This window comes from Heloderma suspectum, chromosome 5 (assembly GCF_057233095.1).
Source record: "Heloderma suspectum isolate Gila_16-S chromosome 5, 16-S_ref, whole genome shotgun sequence".
NCBI lineage: Eukaryota > Metazoa > Chordata > Lepidosauria > Squamata > Helodermatidae > Heloderma > Heloderma suspectum.
The window spans coordinates 61,177,390-61,204,586 of NC_139462.1; the positions used below are offsets into that span (position 1 = coordinate 61,177,390).

At 41.6% G+C, this 27,197-nt stretch overlaps 1 protein-coding gene across 1 annotated transcript in view; it reads right to left on the minus strand.

The window, feature by feature from the left end:
- The window catches only part of FREM3 (FRAS1 related extracellular matrix 3), a 124,477-nt gene that overhangs the window by 89,501 nt on the left and 7,779 nt on the right, over positions 1-27,197 (minus strand). The window contains exon 2 of the mRNA XM_084856167.1: positions 25,810-25,899. Within this exon, the coding sequence (XP_084712293.1) occupies positions 25,810-25,899 (90 nt within the window). The remainder of the gene's footprint in view (positions 1-25,809; positions 25,900-27,197) is intronic.

Sequence of the window (27,197 nt, forward strand, 5' to 3'; positions counted from 1 at the left end):
TCTTAATCTCATCTGCTTCTGTTAGGTCCCTGCCTTCTTTGTCCTTTATCATGCCCGTCTTTGCACAAAACGTTCCCTTGAGATCTCCAATTTTCTTGAAGAGATCTCTAGTCTTTCCCATTCTGTTGTTTTCCTCGATTTCTTTGCATTGTTCATTTAAGAAGGCCTTCTTGTCTCTCCTTGCTATTCTCTGGAAATCTGCATTCAGTTGGATATATCTTCCCCTTTCTCCCTTGCTTTTCGCTTCCCTTCTTTCCTCAGCTACTTGTAAAGCTTCATCAGACAGCCACTTGGCTTTCTTGCATTTCTTTTTCTTTGGGATTGATTGAGTTGCTGCCTCCTGAACAATGTTACGGACCTCCGTCCATAGTTCCTCAGGCACTCTGTCTATCAGGTCTAATCCCTGAAATCTATTCCTCACCTCCACTGTATATTCATCAGGGATATGATTTAGGTCATACCTGGATGGTTTAGTGGTTTTCCCTACATTCTTCAATTTAAGCTGAAATTTTGCAACAAGAAGCTCATGATCTGAGCCACAGTCAGCTCTAGGTCTTGTTTTTACTGACTGTATAGAGCTTCTCCATCTTTGGCTGCAAAGGACATAATTAATCTGATTTCGATATTGACCATCTGGTGATGTCCATGTGTAGAGTCGTCTCTTGTGCTGTTGGAAAAGAGTGTTTGCTATGAGCAGCGTGTGCTCTTGGCAAAACTCTACTAGCTTTTGTCCTGCTTCATTTTGTACACCAAGGCCATGCTTGCCTGTTATCCCAGTGATTTCTTGAATTCCGACTTTAGCATTCCAATCCCCTATGATGAAAGAGGACATCTTTTTTTGGTGTTAGTTCTAGAAGGTGTTGTACGTCTTCATAGAACCGATCAACCTCAGCTTCTTCAGCATCAGTGGTTGGGGCATAGACCTGAATTCCTGTGATGTTGAATGGTTTGCCTTGGATTCGTACTGAGATCATTCTATCGTTTTTAAGATTGTACCCCAGTACTGCTTTTCCCACCCTTTTGTTAACTATGAGTGCTACTCCATTTCGTCTAAGGGATTCTTGCCCACAGTAGTAGATATGATGGTGACCTGAATTAAATTCGCCCATGCCTGTCCATTTTAGTTCGCTGATTCCCAAGATGTCGATGTTCAATCTTGCCATCTCATGTTTGACCACCTCCAGCTTACCTTGATTCATTGATCTGACATTCCAGGTTCCTAAACAATATTGTTCTTTACAGCATCGGATTTTCTTTTCACCACCAGACACATCCACAGCTGAGTGTCCTTTCGGCTTTGGCCCAGCCGCTTCACTCTTTCTGGTGCTACTTGGAAATACCCTCTGCTCTTCCCCAGTAGTATATTGGACACCTTCCGACCTGAGGGGCTCATCTTCCGGCGTCATCTCTTTTAGCCTTGTGATACGTTCCATGGGGTTTTCTTGGCAAGAATACTGGAGTGGGTTGCCATTTCCTTCTCCAGTGGACCACATTTTGTCAGAACTCTCTGCCATGACCTGTCCGTCTTGGGTGGCCCTGCACAGCATAGCTTATGGCTTCACTGAGTTACGCAAGCCCCTTCGCCACAACAAGGCAGTGATCCATGAAGGGGATCTGTTTGTTTACCCCTCTTTAACTCCTCAAATTATTTCAGGATTTTTATTTTTGAAAATAATTAAGAAATAATAATATAACATAATAAAATATGTTTATGATTTAGCTTGTAAAATAGGAAGTTGGACTAGATAGGTCTTTCGTCTGATCCAGCAGGGCATTCTCACAGTCTTAAAGAGATGGGGAATGGTGCATTTATGGCAGGTCATGATGTAGCTACATGCAATTTGATAGGTATGTTGGTCACTACAGAGTCATCTGCGTCCTAGTAACTTGTAACTAACAGGCAATCTAACAGGAAGGATTTGTTCCATTTCCTCTCTCAGGATGCTGCTGCAGAACAGGGGTGGGGAACCTTTTTCAGCCTGAGGGACAAATTGGTTCTGGGCACTGCTGGGATACGGCCCCAATGTGATTGCCCAGACATCATTCACTCTCTCACATGCTAATATACACACTCACTCATATACAAACTCACACACATCACCCCTCCCCCATTGTAGAGACATTGGTGCGAATTGCTTGACATAACAGCTACAGGTATCCTTAGGACTAAAGTCCTGATTTTTTCTTTTTCTTGAGAGAGCTATGTTGTAAATATCTGAAATATACTGAATATATCCACAATGTTGTCCCATTAAATACAAGCCACCACAAAATAAAAAAATTAACAAGTATTATCAGTTATATGCATGCTCATAAGTAGTATCTTAGCTACCACATATGCCAGTTTTAATTTTAAACACCCACAGAGGGTCTGAAAAGACACCACAGCTTTCAAACATGTGTCACTATGTTTACAAGAGGTCTGTCTGCCTGGTTATCTACTTATGAATTTATGAAGTCACGGGATTAATAACCAAGAAAATAACACTGATCTTAGTAGCACACAAGCCTACTGATTCTATTAGTGCAAGTATACCCGCAAGGCCTTGAAGAGTGCATCTTACGCCTTCGAAAGATATGATAAATGCCTTTTTTGGATGCCAGCACAGCGTATTCAAGTGAAATGAATACAGGATGTAAAAATAAACCCGTTATAAGAATAGATAGCTATTCATAAGAGTCCAAAGATCCTGCCAGCATTCTGGAAGAGTTCCAAGAGCTGTGACAGAAATATAAGTTCTTCCACATGCCAGGGAATTATTTTCTAGATAGTGTTCCACTCAGTGAAGAGACAGTGAAAGAACAGACAAGGAAAGACAGTTTTTTGGGTTTCCCTTTGACTCTTATAGCCTAATTGGCTTCTGCTGGTAACACTGCCACAAAGTCCAACACTAATTGTTACTCTGGTAAAAGCTACTGGCAGAATGACAGAAGTTCCAGTCTTTGTTTCCTTCCTGTGCTGCAACAAATTCTCTGAGTCTCATTTGCACAGAGGGTACTTGGAACAACACAACATACCACTTTGCCAATTATTTCATTCATCATTTTACCATTCTTGTGCGATCATGTAAAACTGAATTTGCAACTGTGCTTATAAGGTTACAGTATTATTGATTACTAATAATACTTCATATTTATACAGCATTTTCCTAAGTGCTGAAAGTACTTTGATTTAATTTCATTTAATGTTTGTACCTCACTTTTCCTTTCAAAAAGAAGCCCCACCATATCATAACTACAACATACCAATAAATATAACATATCAATACAATAATTTGGAAAACAAAAGAAACTATAAGAACATTTATCAGGCAATAAAAATGCTACAATAACCTATGAATAATGTAATGCCTAAAGAAAATTAACAATTCAGTTAATAAACATAATACAAAATCCATAAACATTCAATCAATAAATTAAACAAATATGTCAATAAATAAGCAGTTTAACAACAAACACACCAGGCTGTGACAGGGACCTCTAATGAGACTTACATCCATTAATACAGTAAAAGAACAGGATGCTCGGAGCAATCAACCCACAAAAGGCCCTTATATCAAACCTTCCTTCCCCCCTGGATTAAAATGGAGGCAAAAAGAAGAAGAGTCGATCCTTGTCCTTATTAAACTCCTGACAGGCAACCCAAAGGGGCAACCCCTTCAACCATGACTGTCTCTGACAGTATAGCCCAACCTGAAGCTACACTATCTCCTTACAACTTTGTAAGGTACGCTAGTACTATTATTTATATAGTAAGCAGAACACAGGAATATAGGAACATAGGAAGCTAGCTTATACCATGTCAGACTATTGGTCCATCTAGGCCAGTATTGCTGACAATGACTGCCAGCAGCTTTCCAGGGTTTCAGGCAGGATTTTTTCCCCCAAGCCCTACGTGGAGATGCCAGGACTTGAACCTGGGACCTTCTGCATGGAAAGCATGTACTCTACCACTGAGCTATCGCACCTCCTCATGGGGGGGGGATGAAATTCTGATCGCTCACCTGAGGCCAACCACTGTGTTAAGAACTAACCCACAATACATAAACATGATAGCATTCCCTTTGTACTTCACTCTATCACCTCTCATCACCTCCACGTTTGTATAAACCCGATTTACTCTCCTTAACCATTTTCATGCCCCCTAATTTCTTATGAATGAAATTAGGTACATTCATATTCCATGTATTACTCCCAAGGATCAATGTTTCAACATCACATCAACCCCAGCCTCAGCAGCACATGTATGAGGAATTCACGTTTTAAATGTTCATACTTGATGCAACATCCCAATTTCCAGACCTATGGTCTGCCTAGGTCTGGGCCAAACTATACATGATGTTATTCATGTGGCTTGGTCTGGTATGCATACATTTTTAAAAACTAAATTGCCAGTGCAGGGAAGAAGCGTGATTGGAACCACAGTGTGGGAGAACGGTATCTTTAAGCCATTTTCCCTGCTGCAGTCCCAATCCAAATTGGCCCACCCCCCTGCACCTGCTATTCACAACAAGAGGAAAGCTTTCACTGATGTCAATGGGAGCTGCCCTCCCACAGCAAATAGTGGGTGCAGGGGAGCAATTCCAGTCAGGACCACAGTAAGGTCAAAGGGTTGAATATCCTGTGCCCACACCATCATCCTGACCAAGCTCCCGCAAAGGCACCGGCAATATAAAAAAATCACGCATGGCAGGATCCACATGAATAATTATATGTAGTTTGGCCCTCAGCGTTGGCAAGATGTTCAAGATGTTTTTAACAGCAACAGTCACTAAGAGTGTTCTGGGAATGAATTAAGCCAACTGAGATCCGTCAAATATGGTGCTCAAAGAATTCTCCTTAAAAAAAAAAATCAGACAGGCCCATTTTTATATTGCCTATTTACAGGTGGTTTTTATGCATTCATGTGTTCTGTCTCTTCCACTTTGCTGTTGCTACTACTCAGCTGTACAGCAGCAAGATGTTAAACAAAAGCATAGGGCTTTCAAAGTCACGCCTGCAAGTGTGTTATAAGCATTTTTGAAGCAAAAATGTAAGTTACAGCGACCAATGAAAAAAGCCAAGACAAAACAGATGGCCATTCACAAAAAGCTATTAGGGATTAATTAGGATGGCAAGCATCCATGAAAACTAAGAATTTGTTTCTTTTCCCTATCTGCAGGTGTATTATGTAAGTTAGTATTTCCTTCCTGCTAGTTCTTGAATACACAGTGGCAATTGTAACGATGGAGGGAATGATTTCTTGAACTGATTAGGTAATACATAATGCATTACATTTTAACTTAACTGCTACGGAAACAACATCCTCAAGTACAGCAAATCTTTATTGCTCGCGTAATGTCAAATCCAGCCTCCCTAAGATTTTTTATAGGAACAAACTCCAGCCCATCTCTCTTATATTACTGGGTGACATGAATGGTCCTTTGCGAAACCACAGGGCTATCATTCCAACTATTTACAGTGCAATCCTAGACATGTCTACTCCATCACTAACCCAAGTGTGGGAACTTTTTACTTCTAATTTCCTTAAACAATTTATCCAAATGTTGGGTTTTACTTCAAATAGCAAATTATACTTTAAAGAGGACAGCTGGCATTTACAACATTGCGTGACACAATTACTTCGCTTTAACATACTATTAGTAAAATGTGCCAAAATATATAAATATAGATATCTTAGTTATATCACTTTGACCTGAATAGCATCAGCCACAAATCTGCCACCTCTTGACAAAAAATCCTCAGAAAATATGCTCAGCCCTTTCTGCAACGCTGTTCCTGTCAATTGCCCATATAACTGATATATGAAAATAAATACCCAAATGTTTATATGAAGAAATAGATTTATTCATCAACTGATTTAGTTCCTGAATACTGGTTTGTGATAGATTTTAGCATATTTTTACAGTTGTGAAGGTGTTAAATATGACCTCACTCTTGAAATGGTACATAAGGTTTATTTTACAGTCTGACCTGTAAAGTGTAATAACATCTTGTTAGTTTCACAGCTTGAAGTTATTTCCACAAGCTTGGAATGTTGGTTGGAATGTTCTTTATTCTCAAAATTCCTGCAATTTAGGTTTACTGGGTATCTCTTCACTACCTCCTGTTTAAATAGCTCCCTTAGGGGACAGGGCTAGGACAGAAAACAGCTAATTTTTCCATTCAGGTGGAGGCAACTGGAGGCAACGTAAGGGCAGTCAACACAGAATACTGGAAACCTCCTAACTCCCACCACCATTAAAGTCACAACTGGGGAGTGGATGTAGGGCTACAATAAATTACATCGCAGCTAGTTTAAGGTCAGAGAGGAGTTGACACACAAAAAATGAACATTCTAAATTCTGAAAAATATTACACAAAACATGGGAAACTGGACATATTTTACTACTGACTCCAAAAGACTCTATGTATTCAATTGAAAGAGTAACTTTCCTTTGTGTTCCACAGAAAGTGCCAAAGTTATGATGTAGACTATCAAAAAAGAAGTATGGTGTGTTAATCAAATCGGAGTCTTGGGTGAGAGAACTGCAACAGTGATAAGATCCACACAAGGAAAGCATGTGAATCCCCAGAATCACAACGCCACCTCTTAAATTTATGAATTTCTTTGAATCAAGCCCTTTTTCTCATAGTTTCCTTGGTGGCCATCAATGCAGAGGTCTCCTTATAAACTCTGAAGCCTTCATAACCTTTATAGTACTTCTACTGAAAGCATAGAAACTGATTTGACATATTGCTTGAAACACTAATGGCTTTTGAGAAAGCTTTAAGGTGCTAATTTAAGAGAACCAGAAGTAACATTTTAGTCATATATTTTAACTTGCTTCCAAACATTTTTTCTATTAATCTTTTTATTGTGATTTTATCAAAGCAAAACAAATTGGAAGAAAAAAGAAAAGAAGAGAAAGGGGAAAGGGACAGAAAACTGCACACAGAAAAAGTCAGTATTCCATTAAATACAAAAATCTTTAAAAAGATAAATATTTTGTAAGGATTTTAATGTATTTAAGGGCACTGTCCTATGGCTGCTATAGGCCAGTTCCCAGGAACTGACCTCGGAGCCCATGCTCTGAGCTCAGTTCCCTAAGAATTGACCTTCACCCCCTCCTGCACTGCTTCGTAGGCAGTGCAGAACAGCCCTGTGCTCTGCGCTTGGAAGAGGAGCATGGTGGTGAAAACAGGGCATTCCTGGGAGCATGCCGGGGCAGGGAAGTCAGAAATCCATCACAACACATCCAATGTGTTGTCCAGCCGCTGCTTCCCACACTCCAACTTCCCGCAGCTTGCTGTCTAGCAAATTGCCTGTCTAGCCGCAAATGCAGGGCAGCTGAAGCACAGAGGGGACGATCCCTTCCGCGCTTCTCCTGTCCAGCATTGCCACCTACTTCAGAGGTGGCCGCCTATCCCAGTAAGAGTATCTGTGCGTACAATTTTTCTACTGTATATAGATCTGAACCATGACTGTACTGCTATGCACACCTACCTACGAGTAAGTCCTACTAAATACATTGGAATATGCAAGTGGTGAACATACATTTAAGACAGCTAAGGTTAACAGTATGCATGCAAAAAACAAATATGGATCTGCATTATGAAAACAGCATAATCTGCTATTTTAGATAAATGTCATGAAAACGTATGGAAATATTTTAAGCATTTTGTAGAAAACTCTTTTTACTGAAGTACCTCAAACACTGGCTGTGTTTAGATGTAATAGGAAATTGAATAAGAAATTGAATTTGCCCCTTGTCATAAACGATGGTTTGAAACTGGCTTGTTTTCATTTATCACAGTTGGAATAATCACACCTTGCATGGCAGGGGTGAGCAACCTTTTTTCTGTAGAGGGATTCATCCCCTTTTGGGTAATCTGTTGGGGGGCTGCACATTGACAATAGACAGAACTGAAAGCAGGGCCAGAACAAAAAGCGGGTGGATCACCCCTTTTCTCTTTCCGCCACTTCATTTACTCTCCCTCTCCTGGCAGCCCCATTGAATGGGAAGGAAAATATTGCTCTTGCTAGCATTCTGAACTGTTTGCATGCAGAGGGCTTTTCAAATTATGCTGAGGGCTGCATGAAATTAGGTCATGTGGGTTAGGACAACACAGCAAGCTGCAGTCAATCTAAAAGCAAAAGCTTCGAAATTTCTCACAGCTACACCAGGGGAAGAGAGGGGAGGGGAGGGTTAGTGAGGCCAGGGAAAGCTGGGTACATTCTCATCCTAACCAGTCCATTATCTAAAAGGAGGAATAAAACATTTAAGAACGTGATTCAAAAAATGCATGGAAAGAATTAAAACTTCAAAATACTGTTTGAACATCCCAGTGACCTTCATGATAGTTAGATCTCATTACTCTTTAGGTGAGAACAATTAAAAAGAAGTATGCAGGGCAGCAAAAATACAAACTGTTAAAAAGTCAAGACCTCTAAAAACTAGGAAATGAATATGTGAGTGAAGCCTTCAGGAGACACTCAATTATTTATTCAGAACATCACTAGGCAAATCATAATATGTTGTTGTTGTTGTTGTTGTTCAGTCGTGTCCGACTCTTCGTGACCCCATGGACCATAGCACGCCAGGCCTTCCTGTCCCGCGCTCTCTCCCGGAGCGTGCTGAAGTTCATATTCATTGCATCCGTGATGCTATCTAGCCATCTCATCCTCTGCCGTCCCCTTCTCCTTTTGCCTTCAGTCTTTCCCAGCATCAGGGTCTTTTCCAGGGAGTTTTCTCTTCGCATTAGGTGGCCAAAATATTGGAGCTTCAGCTTCATTATCTGTCCTTCCAATGAGCACTCAGGGTTGATTTCCTTTAGGATGGACTGATTTGACCTCCTTGCAGTCCAGGGGACTCGTAAGAGTCTTCTCCAGCACCACAGTTCGAAAGCATCAATTCTTTGGCGCTCAGCCTTCCTTATAGTCCAGCTCTCACAGCCATACATTACTACTGGGAAAACCATAGCTTTGATTAGACGGACCTTTGTCAGCAAGGTGATGTCTCTGCTTCTTACTATGCTGTCTAGGTTGGCCATAGCTTTCCTCCCAAGGAGCAAGCGTCTTTTAATTTCATGGCTACAGTCACCGTCTGCGGTGATCTTGGAGCCCAAGAAAGTAAAATCTGTCACTGCTTCCATTTCTTCCCCTTCTATATGCCAGGAAGTGATAGGGCCAGATGACATGATCTTAGTTTTTTTAATGTTGAGTTTCAAACCAGCTTTTGCACTCTCCTCTTTCACCCTCAACAACAGGCTCTTGAGATCCTCTTCGCTTTCTGCCATTAGGGTGGTATCGTCTGCATATCGGAGGTTGTTGATAATTCTCCCGGCAATCTTAATTCCGACCTCTGATTCATCCAACCCGGCATTTCTCATGATGTACTCTGCATATAAGTTAAATAAGCAGGGTGACAATATGCAGCCTTGTCGTACTCCTTTCCCAATTTTGAACCAATCGGTTGTTCCATGTCTGGTTCTTACTGTTGCTTCTTGACCCTCGTACAGGTTTCTCAGGGGACAGGTAAGGTGGTCTGGTACTCCCATCACTTTAAGAATTTGCCACAGTTTGTTGTGATCCACACAATCAAAGGCTTTAGCGTAGTCAATGAAGCAGAGACAGACGTTTTTCTGGAATTCTCTTGCTTTCTCCATGATGCAGCAAATGTTGGCGATTTGATCTCTAGTTCCTCTGCCTCTTCGAAACCCAGCTTGTACTTCCGGTAGTTCTCGGTTCGCATACTGCTGAAGCCTAGCTTGTAGGATTTTGAGCATCACCTTGCTGGCATGTGAAATGAGCACAATTGTGCGGTAGTTTGAACACTCTTTGGCATTGCCCTTCTTTGGAATTGGAATGTAAACTGACCTTTTCCAGTCTTGTGGCCACTGTTGAGTGTTCCAGATTTGTTGGCATATTGAGTGCAGCACTTTAACAGCATCATCTTTTAGGATTTTAAATAGCTCGGCTGGAAGACTGTCATCTCCGCTAGCTTTGTTGTTACTAATGCTTCCTAAGGCCCACTTGACTTCACTGTCTAGGATGTCCGGCTCAAGTTCAGTGACCGCACTATCATGGCTATCAGGGACATTCAGATCTTTCCTGTATAGTTCTTCCGTGTATTCTTGCCACCTCTTCTTAATCTCATCTGCTTCTGTTAGGTCCCTGCCTTCTTTGTCCTTTATCATGCCCATCTTTGCACAAAACGTTCCCTTGAGATCTCCAATTTTCTTGAAGAGATCTCTAGTCTTTCCCATTCTGTTGTTTTCCTCGATTTCTTTGCATTGTTCATTTAAGAAGGCCTTCTTGTCTCTCCTTGCTATTCTCTGGAACTCTGCATTCAGTTGGGTATATCTTCCCCTTTCTCCCTTGCTTTTCGCTTCCCTTCTTTCCTCAGCTACTTGTAAAGCCTCATCAGACAGCCACTTGGCTTTCTTGCATTTCTTTTTCTTTGGGACGGATTTCGTTGCTGCCTCCTGAACAATGTTACGGACCTCCGTCCATAGTTCCTCAGGCACTCTGTCTATCAGGTCTAATCCCTGAAATCTATTCCTCACCTCCACTGTATATTCATCAGGGATATGATTTAGGTCATACCTGAACGGTTTAGTGGTTTTCCCGACGTTCTTCAATTTTAGCCGAAATTTTTCAAGAAGCAGCTCATGATCTGAGCCACAGTCAGCTCCAGGTCTTGTTTTTACTGACTGTATAGAGCTTCTCCATCTTTGGCTGCAAAGGACATAATCAATCTGATTTTGATATTGACCATCTGGTGACGTCCATGTGTAGAGTCGCCTCTTGTGCTGTTGGAAAAGAGTGTTTGCTATGATCAGCATGTTCTCTTGGCAAAACTCTATTAGCTTTTGTCCTGCTTCATTTTGTACACCAAGGCCATGCCTGCCTGTTATCCCGGTGATTTCTTGACTTCCTACTTTAGCATTCCAATCCCCTATGATAAAGAGGACATCTTTTTTTGGTGTTAGTTCTAGAAGGTGTTGTAGGTCTTCATAGAACCGATCAACCTCAGCTTCTTCGGCCTCAGTGGTTGGGGCATAGACTTGAATTACTGTGATGTTGGTTTGCCTTGGATTCGTACTGAGATCATTCTATCTTTTTTGAGATTGTACCCCAGTACTGCTTTTCCCACCCTTTTGTTGACTATGAGTGCTACTCCATTTCTTCTAAGGGATTCTTGCCCACAGTAGTAGATATGATGGTCATCTGAATTAAATTCGCCCATGCCTGTCCATTTTAGTTCGCTGATTCCCAAGATGTCGATGTTCAATCTTGCCATCTCATGTTTGACCACCTCCAGCTTACCTTGATTCATTGATCTGACATTCCAGGTTCCTAAACAATATTGTTCTTTACAGCATCGGATTTTCTTTTCACCGCCAGACACATCCACAGCTGAGTGTCCTTTCGGGTTTGGCCCAGCCGCTTCACTCTTTCTGGCGCTACTTGGAAATACCCTCTGCTCTTCCCCAGTAGCATATTGGACACCTTCCGACCTGAGGGGCTCATCTTCCGGCGTCATATCTTTTAGCCTTGTGATACGTTCCATGGGGTTTTCTTGGCAAGAATACTGGAGTGGGTTGCCATTTCCTTCTCCAGTGGACCACATTTTGTCAGAACTCTCTGCCATGACCTGTCCGTCTTGGGTGGCCCTGCACGGCATAGCTTATGGCTTCACTGAGTTACGCAAGCCCCTTCGCCACAACAAGGCAGTGATCCATGAAGGGGAAAATCATAATATACTGATGCGTTATTTGGTTCCTCTTACACAGTCTTGTTAAAATGATCTTTTTCTTCCCTTAAATAAATGTTATTTCTTCTCTTAAATAAATATGTTGGAGTATGTCACAAAGCATCATATATTGTTATTAGAGTGTCTTTGGAGCGAAAAGATGAAATAGAGTAGAATTATACTGCATCTGATCTGCCCTTTGCAAGCCCAATCTGCGTTTTTCTTGCCTCTCAGATGAACTGTGGTCTCTAATAATCTTGAAGAGAGAAGTTCTGAAACAATTAAAGAATGTCTCACTGAGTTTCACTGAATCAGAACTGGGCATATGCACAGTCACTGCTGAGATGTGACCAGGTCCTCTGCTGTCTCCTTTGTGTCTGTTTGCCTCTGGAAGGCAGATATAAACGGTCCAAAACATTGGTGCTAGCAGATGCTGAGAGAGAGCAGGAAGTTTGAGGGGGAAAAATGCCAATAGACCTAATTTCCTGTATTCTACAGTAAGGCAAAGGGAAAAATCCTGGAAGGTGAGGAGGTCTATGATTATGTCGCAGAAAGACTTCCTGAGTGCATGATGAGTCATTAGACTTGAGTGTGGAGGTCTGTAGAAGCCCACAGAGTAGACACTGAGATTCTATACACATAGTCTGAACAAAACAAAGCATTGGCACTTCCAGTATTCCAACCTGCATGTGGTATTATATTTGCTCACAGAAAAATGGCACCCAAAATGTATCTCAAAAACCACAATCTTTCGTATGTTTACTCATAACTCCTGTTGTGTTCATAGGGGCTTCGGCAGCCTAAGACTGCAATCCTAAGCACACTCAGTGGGACTTTCTTCTGAGTAAACGTGCTAAGGACTGTACTTATTCCAAATTAAACTTTATTATACAATCCTTGGAGCAGCTATATAATTAAAGCATGCCCAGGTGTGAACATTCTATTCCTTGTCATATCAGTAACATTGTCCTATCAATACAGAATTTGATTCGAGGATCAACTTCAGGAGTGAGCAAGTCGTGGCCCTCCAGATGTTGTTGGACCGCAACTCCCATCAGCCCTAGCCAGCATAGCCAATGGTGAAGGATGATCAGAACTGCAGTTCAACAACCACAAGTAACCCATCCCTGATCTATTTGGTGTGATGTAAAAGTTGTATACATTTTGGAAAACACAGATCAAAAAATGGCTGTGTTACAGCAGCTTAAAAACTTCAGCTGCAGGAGTGATTTCGACCATTTTTTTCCTAAGCCAAAATTATTCTGAAAACTTAACAATTGTACTGAGTGTGCCTTTTGTTGGGTGAATATTTATGTAATTTCAAACTCAGAAAACAAAAGAAGTGTCTACTTTACTCAATGAAGAGAGGAGCAGGAGTAAGTTATGTAGCACATGTCATTTGTAGCCAGTGGAGCTAGAACCGGAGAGGACAGCTGACAAACTGCACCGGACTCCTGCCATAGAACTTTAAGTGGCCGCTGCACCCGACTGATGCGGCAGCAGCTACCAAATCAGCTGTGTACGTGACCCAAATGCCTGAAGGAATGCCTCTCCCTGTACCGGCTTGCACATGTCTTAAGAACTGCAGGGGAGGCTCTTCTCAAGGTGCTTTCTATTCACTGCATAGCGACTAGGAAAACAGCCTTCCCTGCTGCGGTGCCTCGTTTATGGAACATCCCCCGCCCCATGGAGGTGCAACTGGCACCAACTTCGCAATAATTTCGGTGCCAGGTCAAAATGGTTCTGTTGGCCCAGGATTTTTACTGCCTTTTATTGTTGTTTTATTGTTGTGTTTTATTGTTTTTATTACACATTAATTGCTCTTGCTCATATCTTTTGATGAAGGGTAGTTTATATATCTCCAAATAAATAAGTAAGGGTGCAATCATATGCATGCTTAGACAGAAAGACGTCCTGCAACCCCCAGCATTCCCCAGTCAGCTATGCTAAGAGTGCAGTTCTAAGGGGTTACTGCTTAATAGACAGAAGGCTTCGATCTCAGAGCCCTCCGTCTATCCAAAGCCCTTCCAGCAAGAGCCAGGCAGAGCAGGAAGAGGATGGTGGCTTTTACAGCCTCTCCCTCCTCTGTCTATTTTTTATTTTAGCTAGACAGGTCTCTTAGCCCATCTAGCTCACTCGTCACTGAGTGAGCAGGGATGGTGACAGAAAGGCTCTTGGAATGAGAAGATCAAGGCCTCTCCTCCTCCTCCTCCCATCACCTTTCCCCCATTTCTCCCTCTCTGATGTCTCTTCCAAGGTCATAGTTGCAACTTCAGAAGAGAAGCCATTGCTGAGATTTCCATGGCGGCTGGGCAGGGAGGAAGATTCACAATCGGATTACTTCTTCTACAGTTATAGCTCTATCTACAGATGTGGAAGAGGACATCTGCACCATCCTACGGCTCCCCAGCTGCCATCTGGGAGCCATAGGATTGCTCTACCCTTGAGTGCAGGGATAGTGACAAGGTGCAAACTTTCCTAGATGATTAATTTCATGAGCATATAATGCATATTGTGACTTGAGTTGTAATTTGCGGTTTTGCTCAGTTTCTTGACCAAGTCAAAGTCATAGAATCATAGAATAGTAGGATTGGAAGGGGCCTATAAGACCATCGAGTCCAACCCCCTGCTTAATGCAAGAATCCAAGTCAGAGCATCCCTGACAGTTGGCTGTCCAGCCTCATCTTGAATGCCTCCAGTGGGGGAGAGCCCACCATCTCCCTAGGGAATTGGTTCCATTGTTGTATTGCTCTAACAGTCAGGAAGTTTTTCCTGATGTGCAGATGGAATCTGGCTTACTGTAACTTGAGCCCATTATTCTGTGTCCTGCACTTTGGGATGATCAAGAAGAGATCCTGGCCTTCCTCTCTGTGACAACCTTTCAAGTACTTGAAGAGGGCTATCATATCTCCCCTCAGTCTTCTCTTCTCAAGGCTAAACATGCCCAGTTCTTTCAGTCTCTCTTCATAGGGCTTTGTTTCCAGTCCCCTGATTGTCTTTGTTGTCCTCCTCTGAACCCTCTCCAGCTTGTCTGCATCCTTCTTAAAGTGCAGTGCCCGGAACTGGACACAGTACTCCAGATGAGGCCTAACCAGTGCTGAGTAGAGGGGAACTAGTACTTCCTGGGATTTGGAACCTATGCTTCTATTAATGCAGCCCAAGATAGCATTTGCCTTATTTGCAGCCGCATCACATTGTTGGCTCATATTCAGCTTGTGATCTACCACAATTCCAAGATCCTTCTCGCTTGTAGTGTGGTTGAGCCACGTATTGCCGATCTTGTAACTTGCATTTAGTTTCTTTTTTCTAGGTGCAGAACTTGGCATTTATCCCTATTAAATTTCATTCTGTTGTTTTCAGCCCAGCGTTCCAGTCTATCAAGATCACTTTGAATTTTGTTTCTGTCTTCCAAGGTATTAGCTAGCCTGCCCAATTTTCTGTCATCTGCAAATCTGATCAGCATTCCCTGCACCTCCTCCTCCAAGTCATTAATAAAAATGTTGAAGAGCACTGGGCCCAGGACTGAGCCCTGTGGTACCCCGCTCGTTACCTCTCCCCAGTTTGAGAAGATCCCATTGACAAGCACTCTTTGAGTCCAATTCTGTAGCCAACTGTGGATCCACCTGAGAGTTGTTTCATCTAGCCCACTTTGAGCTAATTTGCTCATCAGGATATCATGGGGCACTTTGTTGAAAGCTTTGCTGAAGTCAAGGTCTATGATGTCCACAGCATTCCCACAGTCCACCAGGGAGGTTACTTGATCAAAAAATGAGATCAGATTCGTTTGGCAGGATTTATTCTTGACAAATCCATGTTGGCTTTGAGTAATCACTGCATTGTTTTCAAGGTGCTTCCAGATGGTTTGATTTATCGTCTGCTCCAGAATTTTCCAGGGATTGATGTCAGACTGACTGGCCTGTAGTTCCCAGGTTCCTCCTTTTTACCCTTTTTGAAGATAGGGATGACATGAGCCCTCCTCCAGTAATCTGGCACTTCACCCATCCTCTATGATTTCTCAAAGATAATAGACAGTGGTTCTGAGAGTTCTTCTGCCAGTTCCTTTATTACTCTAGGGTGCAGTTCATCTGGCCCTGGAGATTTGAACTCATTCAAAGTAATTAGGTGTTCCTTGACCATATGCCTGTCGATCTCAAGCTGCAATCCTGCCCCTCCAGCCTGTACTTCGCCTTTGCCAGGGGGGTCATAGCCCCTCTTTTGGGAGAAGACTGAGCCAAAGCAGGAAGTGAGCACTTCTGCCTTTTCTTTGTCATCTGTTATCATTTTGCCATCCTTATTTAATACTTGAACCACCATTTCTTTCCTCTGTCTTTTATTATGCACGTATCTGAAGAAAGCCCTTTTGTTGCTTTTAGCATCCCTCGCTAACCTCAGGTCGTTCTCAGCTTTAGCCTTCCTGGCGCCATCCCTGCAATTCTGTGCTACCTGCCTGTACTCTTCCTTTGTTGCTTGTCCTTCCTGCACAAGTCTGGGTGCACGAGGCCTAAATTGTAAGCAATTCCGGTGCAATACATAAGACCATAGAATATCTTCATTGCTTTCGTGGTGCAGATGTTAAGGCTGACGTGCTTACTTCCAATTTCCATTCTTTTGGCGCACTTGCAAAACTCGTAACTCTTCTACTAAGTGGAAGGGTTTTTGACCCTAGAATACGTTGCTCCATACGGTGTAATCCACTGGAAAATCATACCTAAGAGTTCTATCAAGGAAATTTAAACAGCAGATTAGTGATTAAATGTGAATGAAAGTAAATATATTCTTGTGTGTTTCCCCCACTAGTTTATGCTCCATAGCTGTTGGCAGTTTTTGTGCATGCAGCCAACCCTTCAAAGGTAGCTGAGTGGTAGGGAAGGCAGGCAGGCATCTCTTAAGTGGCAGCAAGCTTTGAGGCCCTCCCCTTCTGTTTCCTGGGAGTAGACTGGAAGACTGCAGTTTCCCCCAAGCCTGTTCCCACCAAGAACTCCCCCCCACACACACACACACACTAGCAGACAACGCAGAGGTCATGTGTGCACATCACTTTAAGCCAGAAATCCTGTCTTAAACCACAAAGTGCATGCAGGCTGGTCACTCCCATTCTGTTCTTCCCACACACATGAACAAACCAGGCATGGATACCTTAGTGTTACAACAAAACCCAAGATTATGGTTTATTATTCCCAAACAGGCCAGGATCATAAGCCAGCTTTAAACCAGGGTTTGTTGGCTTGTTTGGATGCAATAACCCATAATCCCAGGTTCACAATGCCTAACTGTCCATGCCTGGTGTGATTACCCACTCATAGGAGCAATGAAGCAGGAGCAAACAGGTGTATGCACTGGGTCACCACAAATGCACAGTGTGGTTTAATAAGCCAGGGTTCATGAATGCAACTATTGTGATGCCTGCCCAAGCTTTGGGTATGGGCAGGAGTGGCACTACCTCTGCCTAACAATGAAAGCTGTTCTTACACATGTGGACATTACTGAAGTATATAAATTATTTTGAGAAGTCAGGCATAGGTGTAATGCTTGTAAACTAGTATTCCTTGCAAAAAAATTATGTGGGTTACTGCCAAGTATTTGGTCAAACATGACCAAAGATATAAAATGAAAGGATATTATTAAAATCTTGTTTATAATACTATTGCACAAGCCTGCAGGATTTCTTTCCTTATAAGGCAGAGGTTCTACCATCTCATCGCACTTTGGAAACTATTCCCATTGTTTAAAATACACTTATTTCAATATACTTCACAGCTTTTTAAAACAAGTAAAACATCTAAATATATCAAAATGTTTAACTGGATAGATTCTTTAAAAGGATATGATCACAGGTTGCTTATCTTCCTTCCCCCATGAAGTATATTGTATCACAGCAGGGAAGTCATTTTAATTTCTACAAAAACCTCTTAACTAACAATAGTAAAATAGCAATGTAAATCTAATCAATACATAAAAACATGTTATTATGTCTACAAGATGTTTATGCAGTCTTTCCCATTAATATGAATCTCAACATCAATACAATAATAACACCATACAGCAAATTTTAAAAACACAGGAAAGCAACAGATAAAAAGCAATAATCTAAGACAGGGCTGCATAACTTCTGGCCCTCCAGATATTTTGGCCTACAAGTCCCACGATCCCTCCCCACTGGCAATGCTGGCTAGGGCTGATGGAACTTGTAGGCCAAAACATCTGGAGGGTCACAAGTTGCCTTTCCTTGAACTAAGAGTTAGACATGTTCTCCAGCTGTTCTGATTTGTAAATATAGACAAATATTTTAAGTTACTCCCACAGGTCAACTGTTCTTGCTGAATATCAGCTTTAGTGCACATCATATATTCTATCACCCTGACCCAGGGAACCACAGATACAACATGAAGCTGTATATGCTGCATGCTTTTGCACTTGCAGTGTCAGTGGACACATCTCAGAAATTTGCACACAGGCTTATAAGTGGGATGTACATGCTGATCAGCTTGCACCACTGGGGTAACCACGGCTGGTGTGTGTGTCTGCAACTGGTAATATCCATGTATGAAATTCATATTTTACATCTGATGTACATCCTGTGGATAGGAGTGTGTAGCTGATATATTTAATAATTTCTTTGACACTGCTGTTGGGTTTGTAGATACGAATATACATGCTTCTACCAGAACTACATGCTATTATGCAACTCTTAATTATGCAAATGTTTTTGTGTACCTTGGACTACAAGAAATGCAGTTACCATGTCTTCAGCTAAGGCCATGATCCTAAGCCACTTGATTAGATGTGCTCCATTTTCACCCTGGGAAGTTACTTCCCACAGAATCCATTCAATATATATTTCTTTTACCACATGCTTCGTTCATACACTAAAAGCCAATTAATATATACTTATTCACTAGCAAAAAAACAAGAAAAAAACACCCAAGTTGTATATAAGGATATATATAAATATTATACAGCATCACCTGCTGCTTAGTAAAGAGAGCATTTAGCTAAAGGTATTCAGAACTGCACTCCTTGCCTTACCTAAGTAAATAACTCTGTTTGAACTCCAACAGTTACAGAAAGGGCTCAAAATATTTTTTTTTCTCAGTCCATTTTGTTCCAGCAGGCTTCAATTCAATGTTTTTCTTTCATTCCTACCAGAGGAAGCGCAGGTCAAAGGCCATTTGCACTGTCACAGCTTTGTCTATTGATTACTGCATTTGCTTCATTCTAAACAGAAAGGTCCTTCCAACTGTAAAACTGCCAGAGATTCAAAAGTGCCAGCTGCAAGGTATGGCTTAGAGAAGTATTTGATTAATTAAACAGAAGAATTCTTACACCTTGCACTCCAATGCAAGCAAATCTGAATGAAGCAATATAAATGGGAGAGGATTCCCCTCCTCTTATTTATTTAATAGCTTTATATACCTGATATCAGTCAGAATACAAGGAGAAATTTGTTGCATGGGGGAGAAACCAAATGCAATATTTTTAAGTTACAATTTTTGCCTTCTAGAATACTCTACAGTGTTTTATAAAATAAAACTACAGAAGCATAGAATGAGGGCTTAGAAAGTACATCCAGCCCAGCTCTTGACCCGCAAGTGTAATCATCCGCTTTTTAATTACCCCACTCTCTAGCACCCAGCATTCATCCTGGGTAATTCAAGAGATTAGTACTCTCTATGGTACAACTCTACCTCAGACTGTAGCCCCTCTTCAGGTATTCACTCATGTGATTAAGAACCTTGTGGAAGAGGGGAACAGGATGACAACCGCTGGCCCTATCCCCACTGTTGCATCCTTGTCGCTCCCCCATCAACCACCCACATCTGTAGAGGGGACCTGATGTACAAGCATAGGTTCCCCCTTTAATTTGTAACCCTATTCATGCAGGATTCCAAATCTTGGGGGGAGGCTACACATGTACAGCTTGCTCCCCTCTACAGATATGCCCCCCCAATGCATGGACAGTGGGGACCGTGGGCATGGACCCCTCTCTCTTAATCACATGAGTGAACACCCAAACAGGATTTCTGTCGCCTCAAATGCATGTGAGGAAAATCACTTGTTGGAAAGTTTCCTCCACAGCACCCTCTCCTTGCACACTAGAAGAAGAGTAGACTAGAGTTGTTCTCTCTGAAGTATTAAACTATGTACAGATAACATGGGGTACTTTCAAACTAGTGATTTGTCTCATGCATTTCTGAAGTAGTAAAATCCATGCAGGCTACAGTGTTTGCTTCCCTGCAGATCTGAGTTGTCCCTCACTTTACTCCAATCACTGTTTGCCACAAGCAGAGAGCAGAAGCAAATGAGGTGTACCATCCCTGCACTGGCGCCAGCCCTATCATTAGGTATGGTGTCAAATGTAAAGATACTATTAAAGGGCAATAAATTGCAAGTATTCCGATATAGATACACACACATACACATACACACTACTCTGGGAGGTGCCAGTTGGCTTTTCTGCCTTGAGCACCAAAATGTCTTGAGCTGCCTTGAGCTGCCTGCAGAGAAAATAACATTAGATGAAGTTCTCAGAATCATGGGCCAAACTGACTTTAAGGGAAATTACCTCTCAGACTGTAATATTTAGGGTGCAATCCACAGATGGCACAGGATAGTGTAGACTCTTCCTCTCTGCAGTTATTGGATGAAGATGAAGGAAGTCTGTCGCCAGAGGCCTCTCACTGCAGTGGCAGAAACCTCTGCTGCCATTGCTCCTCAACTGACAGTACTTTGGCGTAAGCGACTAAAAATGGGCATATTGGAGACAGATTGAGGGAAGACATGGTTCCACTGGATCAAAAGCCTCCCATTTCCCAGAATTTTCCCCAGACCGGCAAAAAAGCTACACTAGCCCTGGAACTAGCTCACTTAATTTCCCTTCCCCATGGCCAACGGGAGGGAAATTAGAAATCATCTATCCATCGCAGGAAAAAAAAAAAAAGAACAAACCACTTCTACACCTTCTGCCCTAGCTGGCATGAGTCAGCAGGGCTTAAGAATGGGTAGTTTCTCATCCAAGGAATCTCTCCATCCCCACCCAGCCCCATCTCCATAGAACTGCTCTGCCCAGCTTAATTTATATAGTACCTGGATATAGTGAAAGCCGTTACCACATGCATGCTCAGTTGTGTTTTAATGCACTTACCACATGTGCAAGCTCATTTTGTTTAATTGTTAGTACATCAGGGGTGCACGGACCTAGGCAATCAATTACTGGCACGCTAACAGTACCATGTGAATGGGCCAGCATTGGCAGATGCATTTAAATATGACTGGTCATGTATGGAAAGCTTACATGGATAGCAGCTTCCCTGTCGCCCATGTCCTACATCAACTAGGGCTTAGTCATTGAGAATAAAGGAAGCAGGAAACCCATCTTCTTAGTCTTCCCCAGTTAAGTAGTAATTGGGTGCAATTTTACATTCTGTTTATATTCTGTCTCAAAATGACCGAGTTACAGAGGTAATTCAAACATTGGTATTACAACACAATGTATGTGAAGCATCTTAAACACTATACAAATGTCAAGTACTATTAACTATACATATTAAAATTACTGCATATGCTCCATATAACATCTATGTTTCACATGTGTACCAAGAGCTACTATACAAGCAATTACTAACAATCCACTACTTCTAGTCTCCCTGTGATCTCTCAGTTTGGAGAATGAAATGAAACATTTTGGTTTTTCACCTGTATACTACAACATTGCTCTTCCTGCACTAACCACAAATCAGAATTATACACTTCCGCAGTATGGAAAAATGGAGTTGCTTGTTTTATCCACTGCAGTGAGAAAGCAATGTGCCTAAGGATAACATCTACTAGTGACTCTGACGATAAACCAAAAGAGCATCCAGAAAGGATCATGAACATTTATATATAGCATCACATCAGTATATTCACACTCATCTTACATTCATTCATCAAGCTTCCAAAACCAATGCTATACAGATTATCACTTACTACCATCTTCAGTATCACCTCATCAATTACATTCACAGACTTCAGACCCATTAAGGGACTTCTAATAAATGTATATGTTTTCGTTCCACACAATCCCAGCTGTTAATTACTTGAATCTGGTACTTGGGATCCAAATCTGTGCCTTATAAAACCAATTAAATCTAGATCCAAAGAATGTACAATGTTACTGCTGCACTTTCATTATGTTTACATATGTATAACTGAGAATATACTCCAGATTAACAACATTGTCTATCTAACAACAAGAGCTGGATTGGAACTATAATATTAAGTTAATGCCACATATATCTATTATATCTGGGTTAGCTTTCAGGCCGTTCAATAAACAGGATAAATTTTGCTTAACTATGTTCTAGTACTAATTTAAAGGGCTATTCAGTTCTTTATGCCTCAAATATATCTTCAGAAAACCCTGACAGCTATGGCATATACTTAATAGATGGGGCAGGTACCATATTTTGCTTTTTCTGTACTATATTCAGTGCAATGCGGCTTCCATCCAGATCAGCGACCCAAATTGCATTATAAATTGTCTCACAATAACAGTACCTTTGCCTGTGGATGCAAACAGTCATTAAACCAAAGATAAAGAAAGTCAATTTACTTCCACATGGTTGGGGTAATTATATTATAGTTTGTTAGTATATTTTTGAGATTTAGAAGCATAGTAGATACTGCGATAAAGCCTGCTGTCTTTACTCTCAAACTATCATTCAGTGCGATCCTATACAGGTCTACTCAGATGTAAACCTCATTTATTTCAATGGGATTTACTTCCAGGCAACTGGGAGTAGGATTGCAGCCTAAATACTATATAGGGCTTGAATAGTTACAGGCTGTTTATACACTTTTAAAAACTGGTATCAGTTAGATTTCTTATTAGACAGTATAATCCTAAGCAAGTTTGCGTGGAAGTAAGTCCCGCTGTGTCCAATCAAGCTTACTTCCTAGTAAGTGTGTTCAGGATCTCAGCCTAAATTATCAAACAAAGAGTCTGATTTATGTCAGGTTATCACCTACTGAGGTGGAGGATAAGGCTATCAGTGGCTACTAGTTAGGATGGCTATGTATTCCCTTCAATATCAGAGGCAGTATGCTTTTCAATTCCAGTTGCCGGAAAACATGAGCGGAGAGCATGCTGTTCCACCCATGTCCTGGTTGTGGGCTTCCCATAGGCATCTGGCTGCCCACTGTGGGAAAAGAATGCCAGACTAGACAGGCTCTTGGTTTGACCCTGCAAGGCTTTTCTTATGTTTGTATGTAAGTGTAGAGTACTATACCCTATTGCTGTCTAAAATACACTGAAATGGTCAACCAGTATAGATATAAGGATCCAACAGGATTTATTTTATTATTTTTTTGCTTTTAGAATTCTGATTTCAGTTGCACCCAGTATAAAGTTTTTAAAAGTTATGTAATTCTGAGTGGAAAACATATACCCACTCCCCCTGCCCCCACACAGTAATCTTACAGACTGCCTTCATGCTCTAATACTGCTCCAGCTGTCGGTTTTGAGTTACTACTAAAGTACATCCTCTAACATGTTCCATATTTTCCCAACTGTTTTTTAACTCCTCCCTTCCCCCTTAATTTTTTCTTTCCTAGTGTTAAAAGGCATGCATTTAGCAGGGTTCTGTTTGATTTATTCTCAAACACCATGTAAGTTGAGAGTGCTATATAAATATTTAGCAATCACTATTACCACACAGTCTAGAACTGCAAAGCAGCAACCCTGTATAGGCAGAGCAAAAGAGGAGAGAGAGAGAGAGAGAGAGAGAGAGAGAGAGATGCAGATAAACGTATGATGCCAACAACATGATATTCAGGTTTTTTTTAATAAGTCAATAAAGGCTTAGGATGAAATGTGTGGCCTGTTGTGCAAGGACTTCTTCCAAAAATCTCATGTTATGCCAATTTTGCCAGCCACCATGCAAACGCTGCAGTTGGATCCACCTTTCCCATTGTTGGGTCCCCTGATGTTGGACTACAATTCCCACCATCCTCAGCCAAGATAGTCCAGTATCCTCTGAGGGCCCAGTGTGTTTGAAGTGCAATAGCTCAGTGGTAGAGCACATGTTTTGCATGCAAAAGATCCTGGATTCAATACCAGTTATCTCCAGATTGGGCTGGAAGCCCAGAAAGCTGCTGCCTGTCAGTGTAGACCAGCCTTCCCCAACCTAGGATCCTCCAGATGCATCTCCCATCATCCCCAGCCAACACAGCCATCTGGAAATTCTATGTTTCTAAATGGCCCTTTGGCTTATTAAGGGCACAATCCTATCAATTGCGCCCTCGGTGACTGGAAGCCCCCAAACTCGGAGGGCATCTGATTATCCAATGCAGGCGGGAGGACCAACAGAGGTGATCATTGCCTCCCCGTCCTTCTACCCTGCAGATTTTTCTAGACAGGCTTTTCAGGCCATCTAGCAAGGGTGTTTTGGAGAAGGAGGGAAGGAGTCTGGAGGAGGCTCAGGATAACTTGTATCCAAGTCTCTCCGGTTTCATCCCCTCCCCACCCACCGGAACACCCCCTTTTCTTTTCCTCTGAGGTCACTTTTCCAACCTTGGAGGGCAGCTGGCACAGTTCTCTCTGCACCGGCTGCTGGGGGGGGAATCTCAAACTTCTCCTTCCATGGTCAGAATGTTGTCTCCGACCTCAGAAGGGGGATTCAGAACAATCCTATGATCCCTGGGACGCTCACCCAGAAACCATAGGATTGCCTGGGTGAGAGCAGCCCAGGCTACAAATTTTGAAAATATAAGAAAAAGTCCTTACACAAGAACATAAAATGCAGTGCAGGATTTGCACATATCCTTCTCTTCCCTCCTGCACCCATCCAACTGCGCAACCCACATTATGAAAATCATGTACACTATGTGGATGTGAAGGTAAGTAAATCAATACTGTTCAAATGCTGATTGCACAAAGTTTTAAGAGGCACAGTCCCAAAAATATCTAGATATGCCACCTTTTTAGAAACAAACACACAAACAAAAAAGGCCTGCTCCTGTGCCTTTAAGAGTAGTCTCAGATATAGAAATGGAAAAGGTGAAGGTTGCCCTAACACTTCTCTCCATGCTAGAAAAAGCTTTACTTACTCAATTTCTGATACTGTACACATTTCATGTAAGTAAGTTCCACTAAATGAAATGATACTACTGCATAGTGACCATTCACAGAATCCAGACACTTATTTTCATATTTCATGGAAAATGGTTCACTGCGCTTTAATGGAATTTGATTACACCAAGTGGCCAAATCCTGGACTTCCCATACAAGGTGAGGGTACCAAGAAGGCTTGCGATTCTCCCCTCAAGCCACTACAAGGCAAACTTCACACACCCTCCCATGGCTCCCTCACATCAGATCAGTCCTCTGTTTAGCAGAGGAAGGAGGGAGAATCCATGAGGGCTAGGGCAATGGTTAAAATGATACATGGGAGGCTGCTCTTAAAGAAACAGTAGTAGGCCTGGTTAAAAAATATATGTATGTGGCAATCTTGTATATTAGAATTGAAGTGTAAGAGATGTTCACTAATAATAACCCCACGACCAACGGAAATGAAGGAACTCCAATTGTAATTGTGTAGTTAACTGGGATTTAAGTATTCGAAGTGGGACACAGGATTCAGGGTGCTGTCCCCAGCCCTTGTCCCCACTCCAATTTCTGTTCGCAGCCTGAGTTAAAAACATACTTGGAGAACATGAATGCAGCCACACACATAACACCAAATCCAGATAGAAAGGGGGAAGAGCAGGGAAGGCACACCTGAACTCACAGCCTGTTCCAGAACCCTAGACAGCAGATAATAATATATCTGCACGAAGCTAAAGTTAATTGCAATTTCTAAGCTGCAATCCTACGAGCACTGACTTTGGTGTCAATGCCACAGGCAAACTTGCTTGTGAATCAGCATGCATAGGACCAAGTTGTAAATAACTTAAAATATACACAATATAGGTTTCTTGCAAAGCTATGCCTGAATTGTTACACATTCACAATAAAGCATTTATTCCTCTAATTAATTCCAATATTCCTATTTTGATTTTAAGAAATACCACTGTGCAAAATATGTTATCTTACCACTGTCTTCAACTGAGAAGTAGAAGATGTCACTAGTAGCATTTTCACCTTCCTTCAGGACATAACAGATCTTCATGTCATCAATATCAGCTGACAAGAGGAGGAAAATGATACATGAGTCATTGAATCACTACAATGCTGACATCAAAGCCTTCCCAGTGCGGTTTGAACTTTAAAGTTGATATCCTAGGGACTAAGTCCTTCCGAACTCAAGGGGACCTCGTTCTGAGTAGACATGTATAGAATTGTGCGGTAAAAAGTAATTTTTGAGGATATCCTTGCAATTTACAAACGTTCTCTGCTGCTTTATTTTATTTACTTTGGATATTCAACAGAAAAATCCTCAAAGCAATATACAAATCAAAACAATAATAAATTTAAAAACAATGCTAGAATGGAAGCCTAACTGAATTAGTGGGACTAGGGTCCCATCTTATCAATGCTGTATTACGCATTTTTGCTATTGCAATTTGGAAAAAGGCTGCATAAGCTAATGTAAAGAGTAACTTTAAGCTTAAAACTAAAGATCACATCTTTAAATCTATTCTGTCTTTCAAATTGTGATTTAGGCTGCAATCCTAACACACTTGCTAGAGAGTAAGCCCCACTGAACTCAATGACACTTACTTCGGAGTAGACACGCATTGGATTGCTCTGTTACAGAACAATGCTCTGCATCTTTACTCTGAGGTAAATCCCACTATAAGCAATGGAGCTTACTCCCAAGGAAGTATGCAAAGGATTACCGCCTTAATTTACAATTCCATCAGTCACTGACTTTCCTCTATGCAGACCATACAACATTAAGGCCTGGAAAAGAAAAAAGGCTAATGTACAATTACCTGGGATTTTAGGATTGGCAATGCATCTTCAGATTAAACACTGGCAAGATCCAAAGAGCTACTTTAGGCATGCCCAATGGGATTTCTCCCCTTTTAAACAGCAGATAACCATGTTATATTACAAACGGCTTTTGAAAATTTCATCAGTTTCAAAAGCAGATTACTTTGTAACTGACGGGAGGGTTGCTGAGGCTTGAGAAACATAAACCCATATCCCCTTCAGGCACAAAACTAGATGTGTGGTTCTTTGGCTCACAGCCTTTGCTGTTGTTGCTCACTATCACTTTAACCACAAAGAAAGGGCACACAGGCTTCTATAGCTGACTGGATATATAGCTATACAATAGGTGTATGTCTCCTATTGCTACAGGAAGCGAAGAAACCAGAAACAACAACAACAACAATAATAATTTCAATTGCAAATTTCAGGTGTTCAAAGCACTTCCCATCATTACAACAACCCCATAAGGTAGGCCAGTTATCATCACCAGATCACTGATTGAGGGCTGAAGCTAAGAAAATTATTGGCCCGAAGTCCACCTATGG